Source organism: Scyliorhinus canicula, chromosome 4 (genome assembly GCF_902713615.1).
Source record: "Scyliorhinus canicula chromosome 4, sScyCan1.1, whole genome shotgun sequence".
NCBI classification, from domain to species: domain Eukaryota; kingdom Metazoa; phylum Chordata; class Chondrichthyes; order Carcharhiniformes; family Scyliorhinidae; genus Scyliorhinus; species Scyliorhinus canicula.
The window spans coordinates 94,207,893-94,234,847 of record NC_052149.1 but is presented as its reverse complement, the minus strand read 5'-3'; the positions used below and the strand labels follow the sequence as shown (position 1 = coordinate 94,234,847).

The 26,955-nt window shown below is 45.9% G+C and overlaps 1 protein-coding gene across 17 annotated transcripts in view; it reads left to right on the top strand.

The window, feature by feature from the left end:
- Nucleotides 1-26,955, top strand: part of ptprc (protein tyrosine phosphatase receptor type C) — a 452,107-nt gene that overhangs the window by 420,011 nt on the left and 5,141 nt on the right. For all 17 annotated transcript variants that reach the window (XM_038794843.1, XM_038794839.1, XM_038794836.1 and 14 more), the window contains 10 exons: nt 1,352-1,449; nt 3,506-3,631; nt 3,740-3,894; nt 6,089-6,224; nt 7,485-7,634; nt 12,120-12,210; nt 12,394-12,530; nt 16,537-16,668; nt 17,713-17,832; nt 24,495-24,661. In XM_038794843.1, the coding sequence (XP_038650771.1) occupies nt 1,352-1,449; nt 3,506-3,631; nt 3,740-3,894; nt 6,089-6,224; nt 7,485-7,634; nt 12,120-12,210; nt 12,394-12,530; nt 16,537-16,668; nt 17,713-17,832; nt 24,495-24,661 (1,312 nt within the window). The remainder of the gene's footprint in view (nt 1-1,351; nt 1,450-3,505; nt 3,632-3,739; nt 3,895-6,088; nt 6,225-7,484; nt 7,635-12,119; nt 12,211-12,393; nt 12,531-16,536; nt 16,669-17,712; nt 17,833-24,494; nt 24,662-26,955) is intronic.

Sequence of the window (26,955 nt, the reverse complement as noted above, 5' to 3'; positions counted from 1 at the left end):
GGCACTTTGCGGCCGTTTTCACGAACGCTGATAGCAAGTGTGATCGCGGCCGTGAAAACAGCCGTAAACTCCGCGGTATTCAGCCCATCGGCCTGTGGAGAATCGCTGTTCGCCGTAAAAAACGGCGAGCAGCGATTCGTGTCGGGGGATGGCCGGAGGGGGGGGGGGGGGGGGGGGGGGGGGTGGGAGAATAGCGGGAGGCCGTGAAAATTGTCGGGAAGGCCCTCCCGCTATTCTCCAACCCGTCGTGGGCAGCGGAGAATCGCGCCCATGGTTTTTTCATCACAAAGTGTCTGAATGGGGCAAGTTATCTGAATAGGGCAGAGTATCTGGCTGAGTAAAAATGGAGTGGAGACAACAAAAATGCAGAGAGGATTTCTGACAAGTTCCCATGCTGCACGGAGTCAGCAGTCAACCAACCAACATCAAATATGGTGGAATCAAAGGCTTGGCCATGCAGGGCAGAGCCACCTAAATCTAAAGGATTGCCACTGACAGATAGGGGAAGTGCAAATGAGATGTAGTGGAATAGGTTTGAAAGACACTTTATACACTGAGACTGAGGCAAAATAAATTGTTTGCATTTTAACAGAATGGTCATTTTGGACAATGTGAAATGAAGTAACAATTAAATGATGGGCATCCACAGTCATTGTGATGGTTCAAACAATAAAGAAGCACATATGTGGAGAAGAAATCTTGCCAAATGCTAGGTTCAAAAATTGAAGTGAATGGCTTCTCCAAGGAAGACAAGCTGATGGCACCTCCTGCAGCACCAATGTACTTGGAAAGAGTTTTCCAGGAGCTTGAACGAGCTTCAGCTTTCTAGTCCTTTGTAATATGCAAATATTTTAAGCTATCAAGACCTCCAGTCTGTTCTCCCTCAAATCAAACCTGCCTCCCCATCTTTCAGTGGTAAAATGATGATTGATTACTTGCACCCCTTCCCCGGACACAATCTTCCAACTCAGTCTCTTTCTTTTGATGGAAGAATGCTTTCTTCACTTCATTTATATTTTCTCAAGTGTGTCACTCCTGTTTCTTCCTCATGCCTCCAATCAGTATCTTGGTGTCCTGCTGCCTGGTTTTGTAGATTTTCCTAACCTTAGCTGGGATTCTCCGGCTGTGTCCACCCAGTATCCGGAGAATCCTGCCTGAGGTCAATGGACTTCTCCATTGCCCGTAGCCCGTTCTTGGCGTTCTTGCGACAGACATGGTGGAAGAATGCAGCCCCTAATCTTTCCCTGTACATGACAGAAATCAGACACTATTTACATGCACAAATATACAAAAGCATGTCTGCTATTAATTTATGAAATAATTACTCAGTGATGACTTCTGCTTTCTTTAGGCCCAAAGGAAGAAACATCTAATGATTTCTGGAAAATGGTGTGGGAACAGAAAGCAACGATCATTGTCATGGTAACTCGCTGTGAGGAAGGGAAGCGGGTAAGTCACATTCGCTCCAATTGACCGTTGCTTGTTTTAACATTGTGTCTGTAATAGTGACCTACCTTGGGGCAGATCCTCTGTTCATTTCTCCATGCCTCATGGACTTGTGCTTTCCCCTTCAGTTGCTCACAGAATCTCCCATTTTCAATTGGAAGTTGTCTACCTCCATCATTGTCTTTTTTCTTCTTGTTCTACCTCTCTAATGTTTCTTCAATTATCTCTTTCTAAAGTCCTTATACCTTAGCATATGGCCAATCAGCTTTGTTCCTTTAATTGACCACTGATAAGTGGCAAGTAACATTTTTGATTCACAGGCAATGACCATCTTCAAAAATAGAGAATATAACCATCTCCCCTTGACATTCAATGGCATTACCATTGCTGAATTTTCCACTATCAACATCCTATTGATCAGACATCTAAACTGGACTAGCCATATAAATCCTATGGCTAAATGAGCAGGTCAGAGGCTGGCAATTCTGAGGCAAGAACTCAAAAGGTTGTCCATCATTTACAAGACACGAGTCAGAGTGTATTGGAATATTCTTCACTTGCCTGTATGAGTGCACCTTCACTAGCACTGAAGAAGGTTGCCACCATCCAGGACAAAACAGCCCGTTTGATTGGCACCCCATCCACCACCTTAAAGATTCACTCCCTCCATGCAGTCTGTACCATCTACAAGATGCACTGCAGCCAATTCACCAATGCAAGCGGTTCACGAAGATGGCTCACCACCATCTTCGTAAAGGTAAATAGGGATGGACAACAAATGCTGCCTTTGGCTTCGATGCCCGCATCCCATGAAAGAATAAAAAAAGTCACTGGTATTCTTTCCTCCTCCCATTATCCAGAAAAATCATTACAGTGCTGTTGTGATCATTCCAACTGACTCCATCCTTTTCCAGAATCACATTTAATAGGGTCCTTCTATTTGAATGTCTGGTTTTCTTAATATTCATGTTTCAGCCCTGTATAACAAGCCATTCCAAATCCTAATGTCCTTTACGGAAGGAAATCTGCCACCCTTACCTGATCTTGGGTGTTGGTTTAGCACAGTGGGCTAAGACAGCTGGCTTGTAATGCAGAACGAGACCAGTAGCGCGGGTTCAAATCCCGTTCCAGCCTCCCCGAACAGGCACCGGAATGTGTTGACTCGGGACTTTTCACAGTAACTTCATTGAAGCCTACTTGTGACAATAAGTGATTATTATTATTATTGTCTGGCCTACATGTGACTCGAGATCCACAGCAATGTGGTTGGCACTTTACTGCCCTCTGAAATGGCCGACCAAGCCACTCAGTTCAAGGTGAAGTCGGGTTGGGCAACAAATGCTGGCCTTGTCCGCAAAGGGCACATCACATTGAAAAAAATATTATGACAAGAAAGTAGTGGACTACTTACGCTAAGAATATTTAAAGAACCATTTTGTTATTTGTGCAAAGGACAACTTTATATTCAAAATCTGATTTCTTCCATTATACCAGTTAGTTCTGTGTAACAGGACATGTGACAGAATGTTACCTCCCTGTCACAGGGGAGGGTTTGTAAAATGCTTCAGCAGGAACGGAAAATCCCTTGGCAGGCAGGCACGTAAAATTCCACCCATGATGCTGGGTGTTCCTGTGCTTCGTTTTCAATGTATCTTCCACTATAGTCTGACGCCTCTGAGTTTTCCATGTTTCACAGTCAAGCAAGTACCAATACCAATAATGATGATATTATTATGCTCACTTAACATGGAGCAGAGCTGCATGCCCAGATGGATTTACCTACTAATTCTTTCACCATGGTTGACAATGCATGCTCTCCAATCTGCGTTACTCCATGACAGTAAGCCAGAGATTAGGCAGTCACTGTGCCAACATCTGCCTTATATTGCAGCACACTTTATTTGGCATTGTTTGGATTTCTCAGCTGTCAATTTCAAAAGTCAAAATTGACTCTTGTCCGATTGGGCTTTTGGGGCGGGGTTTGGGGCGGTGGGGAGAAAAATACTTTAGAACACAGTTGTCATTAAAAAAAAAAAATTTTTTTTTAATTTTTTTTCAGCCTAAATGTGCTCAGTATTGGCCTAATTTGGATGAAACGTCCAAGCCCTTTGGTGACATTGCTGTAAGAATTGGGACGGAGAAGTGGTGCCCAGACTATGTTATTCGGAAACTCTACATTTCAAACGTGAGTTTGACCGAGTTCTTTATTGATCTCTCTACTCTCGTCACAATTGCTTTTCATTTGCGACTGACCGAAGATAACGCTGATTGATATTTTGCTGTTTTCATTTAGCAGGAAAAAGGTCCTGAGCGAGAAGTAACACACATCCAGTTCATTAGATGGCCAGACCATGGTGTTCCCGAAGATCCACACCTCCTTCTCAAACTGCGGCAGAGAGTTAATGCATTCAGAAACCTATTCAGCGGCCCAATAGTTGTGCACTGCAGGTAATGAGGATTTCTAAAAGGTAGCATTCTGCCACGACCATAGGTAATGTTTTACTTGTTAATACCTGTATTTATTTGCATGTCATAGAAATGAAGTTAGCATAGCAGTGGCATTTCCAATCTGAACAAACATGCCCTTCCAGTAAACAAACTGATATCATGCACTTTGACCTACTTATAACAAAATACAATACAAATTAATGTTTTGATATGTTGTATATACAGGGTAGTACTTCCTATTTTAAATGTAATCATCTACGAATAACAACGGCACTAGAATCGTAACTTTTTTAATAGATTTTAGTCAGCGTCGTGTAACTTTTTCAATTAAAATACAAAATACCTGTGTTGGTTTGTTGCCCGGGAACTACACTGTCAGCCAATGCTAGCACTTAAAAAAAAATAAATTTAGAGTACCCAATTCATTTTTTTCAATTAAGGGACAATGTAGCATGGCCAATTCACCTACCCTGCACACCTTTGGCTTGTGGGGGCAAAACCCACGCAAACATGGGGAGAATGTGCAAACTCCACACAGATAGCGACCCACAACTGGAATCGAACCTGGGACCGCGGCGCCGTGAGGCAGCAGTGCTAACCATTGCGCCACCATGCTGCCCCACCTGTATTGCCTTCAACATGGATCCGTGAATGAGCTGCCAATGAGTGCTGATACAGTGCTGGTAGCATGCCACCATTACCCAAATGATGCCCAGAATCACCTAACCGATACCCTTTTAAGGTGAAAATCTATCTCCTATTCACTGCCACAAAAGATGCACTTCCATTTCAGAGTATTCTTCATTAATTTCCTATTGCAAGCCATTTAAAAATAAATATGAGTACATACAAGAATAAATATATTTGATCATGTCACCTTTAATAGAATATAGATGGTATACATCTGGGGCAGGATTCTTGGACCCCCCCGCCGGGCCAATCGTCGGGGATGAGGCATGAATCCCACCCCGCTGCTCTAACGCTGGCTGCCGAATTCTCCGGCGCCGTTTTTTTGGCGGGGGCGGGATCACATCGCGCCGGTCGGGGGCCGTTAGCAGTGGCCCCCCCCCCCGACGATTAACCGGGCCCCAATGGGCCAAACGGCCACCCGTTTTCGGCCGGTCCCGCCAGCGTGAAATACATAAGGTCCATACCGGTGGGACCTGGCTCTGAGGGCAGCCTGCGGAGTCCTCGGGGCGGGGGGGGATCTGGCCCTGGGCAGGGGGGGGGGGGGGGGGGGGGGATCGGGGCCCACTGATCTGCAGGCGGGCCTGTGTCGTGGGGGCACCCTTTCCCTCCGCGCCAGCCTCTGTAAAGTTCCGCCATGGCCAAAGTGGAGAAGAAACCCCCTGCACATACGCAGGGATCACACCAGAGGTTCTGCGCATGCGCCAACTCGCGGAGGTCCTTCGTCACCGGTTGGTGCGGCGCCAACCACTACAGCGCCGGCCTAGTTCCCCGGAAGTGTGGAGGATTCCGCAACTTCCGGGCGTCCCGTGCCGATGTGGTTCACACCACTCTTTGGCACTGGTACGGCCTGCCCGCTGTTTGGGGGAGAATCCCGGCTTTGATATTTGACGGATGCAGTATTTTGCCAAATAACCCAGTGTGGTGGTATGATTTGCATAGCTGTCTGCCATTGGTGCAGAACACCGGCTTACCATTGGCCCTGGTCGGTCATGTGCCTCTCGACCGATTGGTTGAGACCAGTCATGTGACGACTTTCCTATTGGTCGAGAGGCTGAGTTAACCACGAGGTATAAATAGTCAGAACGCCCGGCGGTCGTCCATTTATTGTAGTCGACCGCAGGGCTAAGTTCTAGCTTATTAAAGCCTAACTTTTGTATAGCAACTCGTCTCACGTGCAATTGATGGCTCATCACTCAGGAGTTGGGTCTTCAGTTAACGGGTGCATGTGTCACTCTTGAACTTTCAGTCCAAGGGTCATTTGGCTTATTTTTTCATGTCTCCTTGCTTCCACTGTGGGTCAGTTAAAAATATTCATTTAGGACAAAAACGGCAGATGCTGAAAATTCTGAATAAAATTTTAAAATGTGAGAAGGATATACTGTCTTCTCACTCCGCAGATGCCTCCTTAGCTCTGCGTCGTTCTGGTGCTTTCCGCTATCATTTTGTTTCTTTAGAAATTCATGGTTAATCTGCCTGGTAAACTGATTGTTGTACGATTTCACAGTGCTGGGGTGGGTCGCACAGGTAGCTACATCGGAATTGATGCCATGATGCAGGGCCTTGAGACTGAAGGGCGAGTGGATATCTACGGTTACATCGTTCAACTCCGTCGGCAACGTTGCCTCATGGTGCAGGTTGAGGTAGGCTTACTTTTCTAACAAACCCTTCCTTCACACAAGTGGGCTGTGGTGCCAGTTACTTTACAGTCTAAATGTTGAGGGAGATAGAGAAGTTGAGGGGAGAATCATCACAGTTACCTGTCTTTTGTCTCCTCTTTTGAATAAGGTTGTTACATTGGCAGTTTTCCCATCCTCTGGGACTTATACAGAATTTATAGATTCTTGGAAGATTACTACCAGTGTATCCAGTATCTCTGTAGCTACTTACTTTAATATTCTGGGATGCCACCCACCAAGTCCAGGGGATGTGATGTATCGGCCATTATTCCCATAAGTTTCCCGAGTACTTTTTCTCTAATGATAGTTATTGTATTTATTTTGTCCCCTCACCTCCTGCCCTTGATTATTTAATATTGTTATAAGTGTCTGCCACCATGAAGACTGACACAAAGAATTTGTATAACTCCTCTGTTATTTCCTGGTTTCCCATTATTATTCCCAGTGTCTCATTCTCTAAGGGGCCAATGTTCACGTTCGACCCCCTCTTCCCTTTTTATGTATTTAAAGAAGCTCTTGCTGTCTGTTTTTATGTTACTTGCTTAGCATACTTAGGATTCATACATACATACATGGTATAACCATATGACCAATCAGAGTCCACTTGCTTACCAAATGCTCATGCAGTATAAATTGTTCCTTTAGAAATTTGATATTCTCGTGATTCTGTCCTGATGAGTTCAGGATGAAAAGCTTTGACAGCAGCATGTCGCTTTTTGCAGCAATACTCAAAGTTCTGTGCTGCCAAGCAATTACTTCCTTCCATCTTTGTCTTTTTGTCACCATGCACCACAACAGAAATGGGTGATTAATCAGCAATATATGCAATACATGCTTCCATCATTTCTGTTCAAATGCAAATGTGTTGAACTATTGGGTGCTAAAATGAAAGTGAAGCTAGAACGCCAGGTGACTTCCATTACATGCCCTCTGTCATTTGGAAAGCCAGCTTCCACCACATCCTCTGACCAATGACACAACACAGCTTGACAAATCACCATATGAGGAAAGATGGATGCTGCCAACTGGAAGTGGGGCTTGCCTTTTCAATATCTGACTCTGCCTGTGGAACTTCTGATGAGTTAATTGAACAACCCTGTCCTCTGAAATGTCATAACCTCAAAGAGCTGCTGATTTAAAATGTCAGCCAATTACTTTTATCACTCGGCTTTCGTGAGCTTCACTGATGTACTCGTGTCATAACGAATGTATGTTTTATTGTAGACGCAGTACATTCTGATCCACCAGGCTTTGCTGGAGTACTACCTCTATGGTGAAACTGAGGTCAATCTGTCTGAACTGCCCAAGCATCTCACTAACTTTAAGAAGAATGACCCACCAACTGAGCCATCGCTGCTGGAAATAGAGTTCCAGGTCAGTTCATTTCTCCAGAGAAGCGAACCTTGAGTCATCGTAAATGATACAAATCAAAGAACATCAAAAGTAGGCCAAAAGGTCACTGATTTATTGCATAATTAGCTGTACATCAGGTCAACTCCATCAAATATTAGAAGACTCAAAGAGATAAATTCTTGATAAACAAGGATGTTAAAAGTTAGTGGGGATAGGCAGGAGGTTACAGATCAGGCAGGAGGTTATAGAGCCATGATCTTCTTGAATGGCAGAGCAGGCTCAAAGGGCTGAGTTGCCTACTTCTGCTCCAAGCTTGTATGTCTGTATTGCCATTGATAACAAAAAGGGAACGCTTTGTGGCTTAACAGATTACAAATAACTTCTGGAAAAGCAGAATACCGAGGATCTTGGGAATCCCAAATAAAAATAGAGAATGCTGGAAACACGCTGTTGGGTCAGAGCAGCATTGAGAAAGAAAATCCCGCCCAGGGATTTTGATCAGGGAATTAATTACAGCAGTAAGGAGGGACAGCATCTTAGAAGGCTCTTCAAATGAAGCCATATGAGTAGCACATAAAAACTAAAAAGGAGCAATCATATTGCTGGGAATGTTCTGTAGACCTCCTAACAGTCCGAGAGAAATAGAAAAGATGGCAGCATGGTAGCATAGTGGTTAGCACAATTGCTTCACAGCTCCAGGGTCCCAGGTTCGATTCCTGGCTTGGGTCACTGTCTTTGCAGAGTCTGCACATTCCCTCCGTGTGTGTGTGGGTTTCCTCCGGGTCCTCCGGTTCCCTCCCACAGTCCGAAGATGTGCAGGGTAGGTGGATCGGCCATGCTAAATTGTCCTTAGTGTTCAAAATTGCCCTTCGTGTTGGGTGGGGTAACTGGGTTATGGGGATAGGGTGGAGGTGTGGGCTTGGGTAGAATGCTCTTTCCAAGAGGAGGTGCAGACTCAATGGGCCGAATGGCCACCTTCTGCACTGTAAATTCTGTGATTATATTTGATTAAATATGCAGTCAAATTTCAGAGAAGTGTAAAAGTAATATATTAGTAAGAGTGGGAGATTTTAAATTCTCCAACATTAACTGGGCTAGTCATAGTGTGAAAGATTTGGAGGAAGTGGAATTCTGAATGTGTCCAGGAGAACTTTTTAAACTAGTGTGCAGAAAGTGCGACAAGAGAGGGAGCGGTCCTGAATTTGATTTTAATTAACAAAGCCGTTATATTCAAGATTGTTATGGTAAAGGGCAAAGGTGAGCCTGAAATCAAAATTCTAAACTGGGGAAAGACCGATTTTAATAAGATCAGATATGATTTGGTCTGGGAGCAGCCACTTTTAGGTAAAAGTGTCTACTCCACCTCATCTTGATCTAAGTTCAGCTTGATCCAGTTCAAGGTGGTGCACAGGGTGTACTTGACCATGGTGCGGATTAGTGTTTTTTTTCCCTCGGGGGTTGAGGATAGGTGCGAACGTTGTTCTAGGCAGCCAGTGAATCATACACACATGTTCAGATCTTGTCCTAAACCTGTAAGCTTCTGGGTCTCCTTCTTCAGCATCATGTCAGAGATTCTGGGTTTTCAGCTGGAGCTTTACCCGTTGGTGGCCATTTTTGGTGTTTCAGACTCGCTGATGCTGCAGACAGGGGTGAAGGTGGATGCCTCGCCTTTCCTTCGTTGATAGTCTGGAGGCGAGATCTGCTCAGGTGGAGGTCTCTGGCGCCACCCAGTGCTTCGGCCTGGCTGAGTGATCTGATGGAATCTTTTTATCTTGAAATGGTCGCAAGGGGGTCAGTAGAAGGGTTCTACTCTAGGTGAATGCCTTTCATTTCCTTTTTCAAAGAGTTAGTCATTGTCAGTTGTTGAGTGGGGGTGGGGGGTGGGTGGGCGTTGATTGTGTCAAGTTCTGGTTTGTTGGGGGATTGGGGTTGGGGGGGAGCGGTTAGATATGTGTGGGGTAATTTTAGAATGGTATTGTATGTTATTGTTTTTTGTCGTGTTGTACTGAAAAACATTTAATAAAAATATATATACTTTTTTAATTCTGATGGACACAGATGGAATAGATAGGAAGAAACGTTTCCCCTTGGTGGAGGGATCAATGGCCAGGGGCATAGTTTTAAGGGAAGGGACAGGAGGTTTAGAGGGAATGTGTGGAAAACTTTCAACCGAAGGTTGGTGGGAGTCTGGAATTCACTGCCTGAAAGGGTGGTGGAGGCAGTAACTCATAATATTTAAGAAGTATTTAGATGCACTTGCAACACCAAAGCACAAAGCAAATAGGATTAGAATAGTTAGGTTGTTGTTTTTTGTGGCTGACAGCTAAATTATTGGGACGGGTATTATTTGAACAAAGGGAATGTTGCTGTGCCAGTCTTAGAACTAATGTAGTCAGCTCCATAGTCCTGAATTTAGTCCCACTTTCCAATCATTCAACCCCTGATCCCGATCTAGAAGGAATGGGAGTAAAGAGTAGTTGTTCATAGTGACAGAAGATGGGAAGTGGGAAGAAACATTGTTCGAACCACTGCAGTTCTCATTTTGCATTAATAATATGGACTTTGCATTTAAAAATACAAGGGGTTAAATTTGGCTTGCGTTCCTATTGCGGGTACCATTTCTGGAGCAATTCAGGATATGCAAATGACTCAGCACTCTAATTGCTGGGGCAGGAGATAGCAGAGTCTGTTTATAAGCACTCCACTTACCGCAAAGATGGCTCAGAGAAGACCTGCGCCCCCCCCCCCCCCCCCAAACAACCGAGGTCAGGGGTCTGAGGTGGACCCTCAGCTCCATGCCTGTGAGGATCGGAGGGCCACCCCCTTCCCCAGTGTGGGCTGTAGACTCAAGCCTGCCCCCTGAACACTGTCTGGTAAGTGGTGGCAAAGGCAGTCACTGCTGCCAGTCTCAGTCTCAGTAAGAGATCAGGAGGGCCGTGGGTCACTGGCGAGTCCTCTTCCTGAGAGGGTCAGAGAATCAGGAACGGTTCAAAAGGCTAGGGTGCAGGTGTCCTCTGGTTGGGATGAGCTCTGCTCTGCTTCCTCTGCAATTGGGCAATACCTCTAAGGAGCACCAACACCTGATGTGCTCCTGATTGAGCTTGGCCCTTGATGATACAGTTGGGGAACAGAGTGTCCAGCGGGGTGGCCTAGGTGGGCTCCCAGATCAGCAGAGGTCTTTTGAGCATGTAAAGGATATGGGCAGCACCCAGAAGTGTGAGCAACTAGGAGCCTGTAAGTAGCACTGACGGGATGCATTTAAAAGATAGACTGCAGCAATGGCGGACTGAGCCAGGCCATCCCGATCCCGAAGTGGACACCCCAAGTCCACGGACCCTCTACTGCTCCCAGCCCAGGCAGCAATCCCCCAGCAAGCTTGACAGTTTTCAATGGTTTTTCAGTGTTTTTAGCCTCCCGGTCCCCTCCACAGTCATGGCACCCAGTGCACATTTGTAAATACTTGAAGCCCGCGAGACTTCCACCTGAGAGGACCGGAGCATTGCAGAAGGGCAGAGCACACTGTGTCCAACCCGCTAATCACATTTAAATGCATGGAAATGCCAGTTTTGCATGCTGGCGCAGGCCACAAACTTCATTATAGCCACCAGCGAGGGACTGGAGCATGGTGTCCGAATCTGCGCCGAGCGCGGACCGTGATTTTGGCCATATGCCTGATTCTCCAGGTTTGCCACGTCATGAGACAGAGAATTAAATTGAACACGGATAAATGTGAGGTAGTACATTTTGGTATGAAAAACAGTGAGATTATTTACTGCTGGAAAAGTGCAAGTCTAGTGGGGGTAGAGGATCAATGGTACCTTGGAGTATAAATACACTAATCAATAGAAATTGTGTCACAGGCTAGTAAAGCCATTTAAAAAAAAACAAGCAGTTGACTTTGTTTCTAGAGAGATATAATTGAAAACTAGGGAAGTTATGCTAAACCTATTTTGACCCTTGGTAAGATCAGACTTACGGTACAGCATAGTTCTGGTCATGTTATGACAAAAGGAATATAGAGACACCACAGAGAAGATTTAAGAGGCTGATACCAGAAATGTGTGGATAGGAGAGTTTGAATTCCTCAGCTGCTTTCATATCATGAGTGTCTACACCAAAGGGACTGCAACGTTTCAAAATGTCAGCTCATCATTATCTTCTCAAAGGCAATTAAGGATGAGCATTAAATGCTGGCTGAGCAAGCAATGCCTACATCCTATAAATGAATAACTAAAAAATGTCAAAGGTATCCCTCACTTTTAATATAGAAGAACCAAAGGAAAGTTTTCAATTTGGAAAAATTCAGGTAAACCTGTTGGGCACACATGTTGAGGAGGGCAATAAAAGCCAAATCCAGACTATATTAAGCTAGAAATTCAATTCTAAGTAATGACTCACAGTATGCTAAATATTTTGAAAGAAGAATGTTGAAGGTTATTCTTCTATATTCGTCAGTAATGTGTGAGTAACAACGTCTGGTTTTTATTCCACATCTGAATCTTGCAGAAGATCCCACCTTATACTGATTGGAGATCACAGAGCAATGGAAGACGGGGAGAAAATCAAACTAAAAATTATTCTCTTTCAGTGATCCCATGTGAGTATGAAGTCTGATCTCGCTCTCTCAATCGCGGTGTCTCATGAAATAGTTCAGATTTTCATCACAAATTGCTCCATAGAATTGATTGCATGTCTAATGCTGAAGAAGAAGACATTGTTTGTTTTGGTACCAATCCCGAAATGAGAATTATGAATGATTTATAAATGTTTTCTTTTAAAGATGATTACAACAGAGTAACTATCAAATTGGAAGGCGACAGAAGCAAAGACAGTGAGAGTCACAGTGATTCTGATTTGTCCTCTGATGAGAGTGAAGATGAAGAATCCCTGAAATATATCAATGCCTCCTACATAGATGTATGTATTACCACAAGCAGTTAATTCTTCTCTTTTAGAAGGTCACCTAAAGGCTTTGTTATCTGGATGGGTGGTCACTCAAGGGGAGTGGAAGAATGGGTGGTAAAAACCTAAAGCACAATGCAAAGAATAGCTTTTTACTGAATGAGGAGGGGGTGGTACAGTGAATAGGAGAGAAGCCTGGGGCACAGTCACTGCCATTTGCTCCAATGACAGAGAGCCGGAAATGATGAATAAATAATATTCCACAACCAGAGGAATGGACAATATGTCCTCCGACAGAGAGGGTAACGTTTTGAGGGGATTTGAAAATGCCTTTGAAAAAATGGTGGCAGTAGATCAATTAATAATTTTGAAAAGATAATTGAAGGAGGACCATTTTCAGAGCTGTGGGGAAAGAATGGTGAGGTGGGAGTAAGTAAGTAACTCTTTCAAAGTCCCGGCAGAAGTGCTATATCTTCTGTGCTATGTTAAGCTATGGATATGATTAATATTTACCACAAATGCCTGCATTTTAGCTCATTCTCTTGCTCAGATTCATCACCACTGGTATTGTGGGTGTTAATTTCCGTTTCTGAAACATGCTCCCAAAGCATGTCCTTGTCAATATGGCTCCATGACTAAATGTTTAACACAGACATGCACATGCCAATCACATTGAGCATCAGCATTTTCAAATCATTGCTCCATTGTTCAGATTGGAGGAGAAAAGTCAGGTTCTTCCAACTCCTGTCTGCTGCTCCTGCTCTAGGGAATTGATTGCTCTTGAATTTACTGGTCAGGAATTCTCACAAGACCAGAAATAGCCAATTACAATGTGTAGTCACAGTCAACCTTTTCGAGCAAGAGTACAATATAGAAAGGAGGGCTAGTCTTAGAGCAGGGTTAACAGCATGGGTGAAACTGCTGTACAGCACTCCCATGACGAGCATGCGTGCTAACACCACCAGCTTTAAATACTTCCATACTTCCAGCTGCACAGAGGCACAAAGCTGGGTTGCCTGCTGTCCCCACTACTATTCACCCTGCAATTGAGCCACTAGCAATCACACTCAGAGTGACAAAATAAACTGGGGATCCGGAGGGGAGACAGAGAGCACAGAGTCTCCCTCTATGCAGATGACCTGCCCCTCCAAGTCGCAGACCACCATAGCAGTATGGAGGGGATCATAATGCTCCTGAAAGAGTTTGGAACCTTCTTGGGCTACAAACGCAACCTGAGCAAAAGTGAAATCTTCCTGGTGAACCCGCAGGGGAGAGTGGCAGAGGTAGAGGGAATGCCGTTTAAACAAGCCCGACACAAATTCCGCTACCTGGAGATCCGGATCGCCCACAACTGGAAAGGGTCCACAAATGGAACCTGGCAAGTCTGGTGGAGGAAGTAAAAAAGGACCTGCAGAGGTGGGACACATCTCGCTGGGGAGAGCTCAGATGATCAAGATCAGTGTACTGCCCAAGTTCCTCTTCCTGTTCAGATCCATACCGATCTACATCCCCAAGGCCTTCTTTAACATAGTTGACAAAATGATCATGCCATTTGTGTGGGGTGGGGGGGAAGAATCCAAGAATCCCCAAAAGGTCTTGCAAAAGACGAGAAGCATGGGAAGCCTTGCCCTCCAAACCTGCACTACTACCACTGGACAGCCACAGCAGAAAGAGTGAAGGGATGGGCAAAGGCACCAGAAGCAGAATGGGTAAGAATGGAGGAGAGTTCCTGCACAGGGAGGTCCCTCTCGACCCTGGCCTCAACAGCACTCCCATCCCCAGCAGCCAAGCGTTCAACAAGCCGAGTGGTAATAGCAACGCTGTGGATGTGGAACACACTGAGACAACACTTCGGCTTGACCGAAATGTCCACCATCTGGTGGGGGCTCTTGAGCGAAGCACTGCACACGGGTAAGTCCACTTCCACATTAGCAAGGCATATTGAAGCTGAAGGTGGTGCACAGGGTTCACCTAACCAGAACTCAATGAGGAAGCTCTTCTCGGAGGTGGAGGACAAATGTGAATGGTGCCAGTGAGGCCCGCCAAACACACTCACAAATTCTGGATAGCCTTCCTCGAGGCAATGTCCAAGGTCGTGGGAGTGAGAGTGGAGCGTGCCCAAAAGTAGCAGACTTCGGGGTCTCAGAGCAGCCAGAACTATTTATGGCGAAGTGGGCCGATGCTGTGGTCTTTGCCTCCCTAATTGCCCACCCAAAGCTGCAGACTGGCTGGCCTGTCGGAATTTCTCCAACTGGAGAAAATCAAATTCGCCATCCGAGGGTCAGAGGAGGGCTTCCACAAGACATGGAGACCATTCACTAATTTGTTCCAGGACCTGTTTGTAGCCAGCAGCCAATAGAGCAAAGGGGAGGGGGACCCACAGAGAGACCACAAGCACCAACAACAACTGGAGAAGGAGCAGAATAGGGAGGGGGCAGCAAATAGGAGGTACATAGGCTAATAACAGCCTGTACCTCCCCCCACCCTCCCCCGACCGAGGTGCCCCCACCCCTGGACCAAACAGTCTGTAAATATGGGCAGCCGACTAGGATTGATTTATCACTATGTAATATATGTATCACTATATGACCTTGCTATGTATAAAAATGAAAAAACAATTTCAAAAAACATTCTATATAAGGGAGGGGGAAAAAAAGAGGGGCAGGAGGTCTGGGTGGTAAGGGGGTTTGGATTTTGGGGGTTATGTATCATGTTTGGTTTTTGTAAATTGTATTTGGTTTGATTTATTTTGGATTGTATAAAATGAAAAACTCTTCATAAAAACATTTGTTTTCAAATGAAATGAGAAGGGCACAGGTTGCCTGCAGTGAGGGGGTGTATGTGGGGCAAGAGCAAATTAGCAACAGCAAATAGGACAGAGAGAATAGCGCTTGTTTGAATGGGAGGCATGTAAACTACCGTTAGGTACCTTGAGTTAATACATGTCGTCAGCATGGCGGGTGCTCTGCGAGGGATCAGCCATGCCGCCTTCTGTGCCTGGTGGGCACCACAGGGGTTGGATTCCTTTATCGACCCCAGTTTTCACATTTTGATTTCATGTTTCTAAGTTTCCGTTCCTCTTTGTTTTTTTTGGGCTGTGCTTCATTTTTTTTTAGGAGCAGCCCCTTTTAGTTTATCCCTCAGTTAATTTCTGTTCTTCTATTAAGTTGATTGACTCCAAAATATATCATCCATGCAGACACAATACCACTTCACACTCTAAGGAACGTTGACTGGCAGAAGGCAGGCCAATCAAATTGGCCGGCCATCTCCAGTCATTCCAGGAACAGTGCTGCAGTGGTCAAAGGAGCCACTGCAGCCCAGCTGCCCGTATCCAAATGCCAGGAACCAGCCCACAGTCGAAGTTAGTTCAATTTTGGATTCACCACCCACCCCCTCCCGATTTAGCATCTGCCCATCGGCCTCAAAATTGAGGCTGGAAAGGAAAAGGGTCTTAATTGGGGCAAGAGCGGGCTTCTCATCTGAGGCCCTACCTGCCCCAGCATAAAGTCACGACATGGTCAGGGAGGGCAGAATCCCGGAGTGCAATCTGAAGGTCCCCCGCCGCTGCAGAAACTGCCGGGGGTGGGAGGGCGGGGAGACCATAAATTCTGGCCCCTGCATTTAGACGTGTTTTTGAGGTGTAAGCTTTTTTGAGCATGTGCTTGCGTTTCCATGGCCTGTCCCCTGGGTTGACTTGGCAAATGCTTGTGAATATTGAAACTATTACTTATTATGTGAGGAGCAGTTCGAGTAAAACTGCAGTTGAATCTGCGAAAAATCTGTTCATTAAGAAAACTTGACATTTGTATTGTGTCGGAAACGAGGGGAAGGTTAGGACCTCTGATTGTCGGACAGCAGAAAGAATTCTGATTACGCTCAATCTGAAGGAAAACAAACCTCAAGATGGAAATCTAGAAGAATTTGTGGGGAATTCTCTGGCATTTCGGATCTACAGTGCATGTTAAAAGGACCTTTATGAAACTCCCAAGACAGCCGCCTTCTGCATTCTGTCTTTCAGGGTTATTGGCATGATGAGACATTGATTGCTACTCAGACTCCGCTGACTGGAACCATTGCTGACTTTTGGATGCTGGTGTATCAAAGAAAGGCGAGGATCATCGCAGTGCTGGGCAAATTAAAAGATGACAAGGTAGGAACGAGTGCTCTTTTTCATGACCTTTTAAATGCCAGGAACATACTCCTGCAGATGAGCCTCATCGAGATAATCAGTTCTGCAGTGCAAAGTGTTTCATTTTACATTCCAAATGATACATTACATCGTTAATTAATACGCCTAAATGTGAGAGATGGGAGAAACTTAACTAACTCGTCTGGATACAAGTGCTTCAAACCAAGGTTTGTCTAAAAATTTTGTATTGAATTAATACTTTGAATACATACCAAATTTTACAGTAACAGGTGATAGAAATCCTAGAATATTCCTGGTCTGAGGAACGTGCATTATTCCAGGAAAGGAAAAATTGGCCATTCCGATATTCTTCCCTATTTTGTGCATGTCAGGTGCAGCGTCGTTTTGCACGAAAAGAAAATGAATCTTCACAACCCTTTTTGACTGCGGCTTTGATAGCCCACAAATTAAGTGTTAAAGTTTCTAACTTTGAGGCGACAGTTAAGAAACCGCTGGCTGCGTTTTTCCATCCATTGATGGCAGTAGATGGCAGAGTGCAGGTGTGTCTTTGGAGCAGATTTCTCGAACCCCACCACCTTTCACCCCCCCCCCCCCCCCAATAAATGCCATATGTTAGTGGCTTTGTAAGCATCGGTTGGCAGTTCAATCCCCACAAGGCCCACCTGGAACCTCAGTACTAGGCTAGGATTCAACATAACTAGGCCCACGCCTAATTTCCAGCCTGCTTTAAGATTTGTTCAGCTACTTCCAGAATGGTCATGGATATTCCGCAATACATCTTACACAATGCTTTTGCTAGATGTGACAAAACCTTATATTATTTCTAACTAGAAACGTGTATTTCCTGCAGAAAGGGTATACCGAACTGAGAAATAACAATGCCATTTGCAATGGTGAAGAGATATTGTTCAACCGCACAGACTGTGCACAAAGTAGCAAAGTTGCTGAGATCAATACCGTTCACAGCAGTGTAATAGTTTTCTTTCATTGCCATCAATGGCCTCAGTATTTTAATAATTTAATCTTAATCTACTTTATTTTTAGGATTGTGTACAATATTGGGAAGATGGGACGAAAACCTATGATGATATTGAAGTTAAATTAGCTGATTGCATTGACAAACCAACATATATTGTTCGCGAGTTTGAAATAAGACATACAAAGGTAACATTTTTGTAATAATATCTTGAGAGACAAAGGAGCTATTACTGTCCATCGACTCAGAGAATTTTCCTATGTTTTATAATAAATTTCATTCTGTTGGAATGCTGCAGACTGCTTACAGAGATCTCCCTCCAGTCCAACATTTAAAATACCGTATAGTTGAACTGTTACATCGTATATTTAACATTACAAATGGCCAAAAAATTGCGACTCACTTATCTGATATTTTTCAATAATTTTGAAACCAATGAAAGAAGTAAGTAACATCTAAAGGGAGGATTGTTAAACACCTTTTGTCAGAAAGGGCCATTCCATAATGAAAGCTGGTTTTAAAAAGTTGAAAGCAGAAAACATATTTGGTCTTTTGAAGTAAAAGGAAAATGTATTTGGCAAATTGTTACATTTCACATGTGTGGAGAAAAAATGTGACAGTAACAAAGGGGGCGATTCTCCGCACTCATGACGGTGCGGAGAATAGCGGGGGTCGTAAATTTTTACGGCCACGCTGGTCTGACGCCCTCCCGCTATTCTCCCCCCCCCCCCCCCCCCCCACGCCCGCCTCCCAACACGAATCGCTACCCGCCGTTTTTTTACGGCGAGCAGCGATTCTCAGCTGGCCGATGGGCCGAAGTCCAAGCCCTTTACGACCGTTTTTAGGAACGTCAAACACAACTGGTCTGAACGTTCGTAAAAACGGCCGTAAAGTTGCGATCTTGGGAACCATGGCACCGATTGGCACGGCAGTACCACGGCCGTGCCAAGGGTGCCATGGGCCCGCGATCGGTGGGCACCGATCACGGGCAGCGGGTACTTACCCCACGCACTCTTTGTCCTTCCGCCGCCCCGATGTATCCATTCGCGGGGCGGCTGAGGGGCATCCCGGCCCGCGCATGCGCGGGTTTCGCGCAAATGCGTGATGACGTCATCCGCGCATGCGCGGGTTGGCGTCTTCCAATCCGCGCATGCGCGGCTGACGTCATGTGACGCGTCAGCCGTCGCAAACTCTGGCAAGCGGGCTTAACGGAATTCGTTAAGCCCGCGATGCCGGAATTCACGTCCGCGGCATGCTAGCCCCGACCGGGGCCCAGAATCGATTCCCGGTCGGGGGGGCGGAGGCTGGCGTCAAACCCGCCCGTTTTTGACGCCAGCCTCACGATTTCTCCCGGTTTCGGAGAATCACGCCCATAGTGTTTGTCAAGGAATAATGGGGTACAGGTGATAATCTGAAACTTAGAAGGTCAGGACATTTCAATGCAAGGAGTGTCAGGAATAAGGGGGATGAACTTAGAGCATGGATCAGTACTTGGAACTACGATGTTGTGGCCATTACGGAGACATGGATTTCACAGGGGCAGGAATGGTCGTTAGATGTTCCGGGGTTTAGATGTTTTCAGAAGAATAGGCAGGGAGGTAAAAGCGGAGGGGGAGCGGCACTGTTAATTAGAGAGTGCACCACAGCTGCAGAAAAGGAAGTAGTTGAGGAGGGTTTGTCTACTGAGTCAGGATGCGTGGATGTCAGAAACAAGAAAGGAGCAGTCACTTTATTGGGAGTTTTCTACAGATCCCCCAATAGCAGCAGAGAGATGGAGCAACAGATTGGGCAGCAGATCTTGGAAAAGTGCAGAAGTAACAGAGTTGTTGTCATGGGTGACTTCAACTTCCCTAATATTGACTGGAGCCTCCTTAGTACAAATGGTTTGGATGGAGCAGATTTTGTCAGGTGTGTACAGGAAGGATTCCTGACTTAATATGTAGATAGGCCGACTAGGGGAGAGGTCATATTGGATTTGGTGCTTGGCAACGAACCAGGCCAAGTGTCAGATGTCTCAGTGGGAGAGCATTTCGGTGACAGTGACCACAACTCCTTGACCTTTACCATAGCCATGGAGAGGGATAGGAACAGACAGTATGGGAAGGTATTTAATTAGGGGAGGGGAAATTATACTGCTATTAGACAGGAGCTGAGGAGCATAAAGTGGGAACAATTGTTCTTGGGGAAATGCACAACAGTAATGTGGGGGTTTTTTAAGGAGCACTTGTTGTGAGTGCTGAATTGTTTTGTCCCACTGAGATGAAGAAAGAATGGTAAGGCAAAGGAGCCTTGGATGACAAGAGAAGTGGAGCTTCTAGTCAAGAGGAAGAAGGAAGCTTACGTAAGGTTGAGGAAGCAAGGATCTGACTCGGCTCTAGAGAGTTACAAAGTAGCCAGGAAGAAACTCAAAAATGGACTGAGGAGAGCTAGAAGGGGGCACAAAAAAGCCCTGACGGGAAGGAATAGGGAAAACCCCAAGGCGTTCTACACTTAGGGGAGAAATAAGAGGATGATCAGAGTGAGAGTAGGCCGATTAGGGATAGTGGAGGGAACTTGTGTCTAGAGTCTGAAGAGATGGGGTAGGCCCTAAATGAATACTTTGCTTCAGTATTCACTAGAGAGAGGGACCTTGTTGCTTATGAGAACAGTGTGAACCAGGTTAATAGACTCCAACAGATTGATATTAAGAAGAAGGAAATGCTGGAAATTTTGAAAAGCATCAGGATAGCTAAGTCCCCTGGGCCTGATGGGATATACCCAAGGTTACTACGGGAAGTGAGGGAGGAGATTGCTGCGCCGTTGGCGATGATCTTTGCGCCCTCACTCTCCACTGGAGTAGTACCGGATGATTGGAGGGAGGCGACTGTTGTTCCCCTATTCAAGAAAGGGAATAGGGAAATCCCTAGGAATTACAGACCCATCAGTCTTACGTCTGTGGTGAGCAATATATTGCAAAGGATTGTGAGAGGTAGGATTTATGATTATTTAGAAAAACATACTTTGATTAAAGATAGTCAACATGGCTTTGTGAGGGGCAGGTCTTGCCTCACAAGCCTCATTGAAATATTTGAGGTTGTGACGAGACACATTGAAGAAGGTCGGGCAGTGGATGTGGTGTAAATGGACTTCAGTAAGGCATTTGTTAAGGTTCCCCATGGTAGGCTCAGTCAGAAAGTCAGGGGGCATGGGATACAGGGAAATTTGGCTGGCCGAAAGAAGACACCGAGTGGTAGTGGATGGAAAGCATTCCGTCTGGAGGTCGGTGACCAGTGGTGTCCCGCAAGGATCTGTTCTGGGACCTCTGCTCTTTGTGGTTTTTATAAATGACTTGGATGAGGAAGTGGAAGGGTGGGTTAGTAAGTTTGCCGATGGCACGAAGGTTGGTGGAGTTGGTGATAGTGTTGAGGGTTGTTGCAGGTTACAACAGGACATTGACAGGATGCGGAGCTGGGCTGAGAAGTGGCAAATGGAGTTCAACCTTGATAAATGTGAAATGATTAATTTTGGAAGGTCGAATTTGAATGCTGAATACAGGGTTAAAGGCAGGATTCTTGGAAGTGTGGAGGAACAGAGGGATTTTGGGGTCCACGTACATAGATCCCTCAAAGTTGCCACCCAGGTTGTTAGGGTTGTTATGAAGGCGTATGGTGTGTTGGCTTTCATTAACAGGGGGATTGAGTTTAAGAGCCGCGAGGTTTTGCTGCAGCTTTATAAAACTCTAGTTAGACCACACTTGGAATATTGTGTCCAGTTCTGGTCGCCTCATTATCGGAAGGATGTGGATGCTTTGGAGAGGGTACAGAGGAGATTTACATTCTTCACCTGTCTTATGAAGAAAGGTTGAGGAAGCTAGGGCTTTTCTCACTGGAGCGAAGAAGGGAGAGAGATGACTTGATAGAGGTGTACAAGGTAATGTACAAGGTACAAGGTTTATATGGATGATAAGGGAGTAGTGTAGATGGGCTTTAGAGTGGTTTCACAGGTCGGTGCAACATCGAAGGGCCTGTACTGCGCTTTAATGTTCTATGAGAGGCATGGATAGTGTGGATAGCCAGAGACTTTTCCCCAGGGTGGAAATGGCTGTCACAAGGGGACATAATTTTAAGGTGATTGGAGGAACGTATAGGGGAGATGTCAGAGGTAGGTTCTTTACACAGAGAGTGGTGGGTGTGTGGAATACATTGCCAGCAGCTGTGGTGGAGTCAGAGTCATTAGGGACATTTAAGCGACTCTTGGACAGGCACATGGGCAGCAGTAAATTGAAGGGGTGTAAGTTAGATTGATCTTAGATTGGGATAAGTGGTCGGCAGAACATCGTGGGTTGAAGGGCCTGTACTGTGCTGTACTGTTCTATGAAATTTGAGATCTGTCTCCATGTTGGTATATCCATCCAGCTGTGTCTCTATCTCTAATTTGCACGCTCTCTGTCTTTCTCTAATAAGTTGGTGAACATTGTGACTCATACCTGCCATGACTATTTGTTAGTTTGATTGGTCCATTCTAGCTAAGCTTTTGTGTATCCCTTTCTATAATTCCCTCAAAAATGCAAACAAAAATTTGTTTTCCTCCAAAAGTGTCTTGCCCAAGCATGTTAAAACGAACTGCATAAAATGCATTGCAGAAACAAAAAATTACTCCCAAAATATCGGCTATTATTTCAGTTCTTCAGTCATCCATAAAAACATTGCCGATTTATTCACAAACTTTCCTGTCCCACTTTTCAATCACTACAGCATCCACCTTACAAAGTCACCTGCCATCGTGGGTGTCACATAGAATCACACAAGATTCTGTCTGACCACCCTGGGGCCCAATATGAAGGCATGTTTGGTGATGATTTCTGATTTCAACCCTCTCTGCTCGTCAATGCTGCCTCCAACTTCTCTGCAGTCTCCAGTAGCTTTCAGTTTGGTCCCAATTTTCTCTCTCTCGCTCTCTCTCTCTCTCAAACACACACTCCCCCCCCCCCCCCCCCCCCACACACACACACACACACACACACGCTCACACACCTGCTGCTGTCTGCCCAATCTTTAGGATCTTATTCTCAGTAAATTAACCCATGTTTGTGAAAGATTATGCTTCAAGTCGCAAGGTAGCCATATCTTGTCCAAAATGCACACATTTGGGAATTTCTGCCCACACGTTTTGTGAGCATCATTAAGATTTCATACTGAGGCCCCAAAGTCTAGAAAAATTAGGATATAAAATTACTCATATGGGAAAGAACCATGGGCAGAATTCTCCGACCCCCCACAGGGTCGGGGAATCGCCCGGGGCCGGCGTAAATCCCGCCCCCGCCGTGGACGGAATTCTCCGCCACCCGGGAATCGGCGTGAGTGGGAATCACGCCCTGCCGGTCGGTGTGCCCCCCATGCCAATCGGCGGGCCCCATGCGGCGATTCTCCGGCCTGCGTTGGACCGAAGTCCCGCCGCTGACCGGCCAATCCCACCGACGTGGTTTAAGCCACCTCTGTGCCGGCGGGATTGGCGGCGCGAGCGTACCCCTGGGGTCCTGGGGGTGGCGCGGGGCGATCAGACCCTGGGGGGGGGGTGCCCCCACGGTGGCCTGGCCCACAATCGGGGCCCACCGATCGGCGGGCGGGCCAGTGCCATGGGGGCACTCTTTTTCTTCCGCCGCCGCCACGGCCTCCACCATGGCAGAGGCGGAAGAGAGCCCCCCTACCGTGCATGCGCTGGTGGCAACGTCAGCGGCCGCTGATGCACCGGTGCATGCGCGGACTCATGCCGACCGGCGAATGCCTTTCGGCCAGCCCTGACGCCAGTCGGCGTAGTGCCAAAGGCCGTTGGCACCAGTCGGCGGAGTGGGAGCCACTCCGGCGCGGGACTAGCCCCTAAAGGTGCAGAGAATTCCACACCTTTGGGGAGGCCCTACGCCAAAGTAGTTGGCGCCACTCTGCTACACCGGGACCCCCCGCCCCGCCGGGTAGGGGAGAATTTCGCCCCATAACTGGGAAATGATCTAACGTTTGAGAATTAGGAAATAAATAAATTATCAGAGCATGGTGATAAATGGCTGTTAGTCACTGTTTATAGACTAACTCATTAATAATGTCAAAAGAATTTTAGAAGGATGAACGAGAAAGGGACAAATTAGATCCCTTATAACCAAATTCGATCTTGAGCTCTACTTAAGGGGCTGGTTTAGCACACTGTGCTAAATCGCTGGCTTTTAAAGCAGACCAAGGCAGGCCAGTAGCATGGTTCAATTCCAGCCTCCCCGAACAGGCGCCAGAATGGGGCGACTAGGGGCTTTTCACAGTAACTTCATTGAAGCCTACTCGTGACAATAAGCAATTTTCATTTTCATTTTTCATTCCATTTAATCTCCTGAGCAAGATTATGCGTGGAGAATACCTCAGACTGGTAACGGCTTTGTACATCGTTAAACATCCATCTAAAGTATTGGAACAGACTGAAAGGGCTTGTTCATTCAAAAATCTGAACTTAACAAGGAGCATATCCCCCTTCCAACTTCTTTTATCATATGAAACAACTTAAATTAAATTAGTTTCTTCTCGTACCCTTTGGGCCTAGAACAATTTCCTTTCTTGTCTGAACCCCTGCCAATACATCCTTGCCCTTCTGAAGAAAGGGTTTCCAATATTAAGCACATATACCCTGAGCACAGTTGCACCAGTAACTGACACAACTTTAGAATTTCAACCTCCAATGTTACACCTACCAGATCCATCCCAGCATTTGATTAGCTTTGTAGTGACTGGAAACTTTCTTTTAATGTCATTAATTTGCCATTAATTTAGTGAATGGGAAGTGTTTATGGAATTAGTCGAAAATTGACAACTGACAGTACTGCTTCATTTCTCAGAGAAAAGAAACTCGGAAAGTGTACCAATATCATTTTCATAGTTGGTCTGAATCGGAGATTCCAGAAGATCCTGATAACTTAGTCAATATGATAACGACCATCAAGGAAAAACTGTCACCACTCAAAGTTGCTGAAGATATAACACCACCTCTGATTGTACACTGCAGGTAATATTTGCTTATATTAGTGTGTTAATGCTTTCCTTGATTAAGATTCACAACAAATGCCTATGTTTCACATTTTTGAGGGTTATGCCTTTCTAGATATGAAAGGTGAATTAGGTTTGAGTTTCATAGAATTTAAATTGTTGTCATATAATAAATAAGGTTAAATGCAGAACTCGAAATTGCTATCAGAGATGCTCTGCTTGTCCAGAAGCTTTGGCCTAATGGCACCTTGCTGAGAGACTTAACATTGAAACACATGAAGGATGTAAAATTGAACTACTTGCCCATGTAAGGGCTCTTCCTGTAGATTCCCTTATTTCCCAATTCGTTTATTTTGTCGGTATCATTTTTGATGCATGGATCTTTATTGGTGACATGCCTTCAAATCGAACAGAGGAAGTGAGGAACTCAAAAGTTGCAAAATAGTACACTGCGCTATGAGGATTTAGATTTGGAACAGAAAAACTTAGGGCGAAATTCTCCGCAACGGCCAACGCCAGAGTGAAACCCGGAGTGTTTCACTCCGGCGTCGGAGGCTGCTCCTCGCCCCTATTCTCATCCCCCGGGGGGCTAGGAGCGGCGTTGCGGGAAACTCGGCCGCCGGGCCTTGACGCTTGCGTCAAAACGGCGCGCCGAGAATGACATGGCCGGTGGCGCCTAAGTGACGTCAGCCGCACATGCGCAGGTTGGCCGGCTCCAACCCACGCATGCGCGGTTGCCATCTTCCCCTCCGCTGCCCCACAAGACGTGGCGGCTTGATTTTGCGGGGCGGCGGAGGGGAAAGAGTGCGTCATTTACAAATGCCGGCCCGACGATCGGTGGGCACCGATCGCGAGCCAGTCACCTCCTCAGCACGCCCGTGGTGCTCGATCCCCTCTCCGCCCCCCACAGGCCCCACACTTACCTGTCACGCGCTGTTCATGCCGGCAGCGACCAGGTGTGGTTGGAGCCGGCGTGAACCCGTCGGGGTTGTCATGCCGCTTGGCCCATCCGGGCCGGAGAATCGCCGATCGCCGGGAAAAACGGCGAGCAGCGATTCTCCGAGTGACACGACACGCCACTTTGGGGGGTTGGGAGAATCACGGGGTGTGCCAGAGCAGTCCTTCCGCGATTCTCCCACCCGGCATGGGGATGGAGAATCGCGCCCTTAGACTTTCTGGCACCCGAAGAGTCAGAGGGATTCAGTTCCTTGGTTGGCTGGTGATCAATGGATTGGCTCGAGACCATTTTCTGCCCAGCAACAGGCAGTGATTTGGTTAAGCCAGGTGAGAGTTTTCAGAGAACCCAGAGAGAACATTCCTGGACACTGAGAGAAGAAGCTGTGAGTTGCTCTCTCTCTTTCTCCGCAAAAAGGTTTTCCTGCTTGCTGTTTCTGAGACTGCAGAGAAGTCTTCCGATCCTGATGAATCTATAGTGAAAACCATTACAGACTGAAAGCCTTATCACCCAATTGAAGGCTGAGACTAAAAGTATCTAACTGGAAGATTTAAATCTGAAACAGAGATGTTTATCCTTTTCCTTTTATGTCATTATTTACAACCCTTTTTCACCTTTGCGTTTGTCTGTCTTGTTTGTGTGTCGAGAGTGGGGCAAGTTAAAGAAGCGGATATTAGGCATTAGATAATAGTTAACCAGTTGTATTTGCTACATATTTAATTATAGTTAATAATATTTTAAAATATTAATAAAAATTAAGTGTGTTTGAATTTGCAAACCTAGTGACTATAGTTATCAGGCAGCCAAAGACTTTGGGTATTTTCTACAAATTAATAGTTAATTTTAATTGTGTTGCGACTCCAGGTCAAGAGGGGTTGGAATTGACCGTGCACTAGCTCAGAGTGTTGTAACACCCATCAGACATCCACTAAATACATCAGTAATAGTCAAGGCTTGTCCATTCAATTATAAGTGAAACTTTGATGGTGCAGTAAGTCTTAATTACTGCCACAAAACTCTCAAGCAGTGCAAATTTACTTTCCCATGATTCATAGTAATCACAGAATTTACAGTGCAGATGGAGGCCATTCAGCCCACCGCGTCTACACTGGCCCTTGGAAAGAACACCCTACCTAAGCCCACACCTCCACCTTATCCCAGTAACCCCACCCAACCTTTTTGGACACTAAGAGCAATTTAGCATGGCCAATCCACCTAACCTGCACATCTTTGGACTGTGGGAGGAAACCGGAGCACCCGGAGGAAATCCACGCAGACACGGGAAGAAAGTGCAAACTCTGCGCAGACAGGTACCCGGGTTCGAATACAGCCTTGGGTCATTGTCTGCCTGGAGTTTG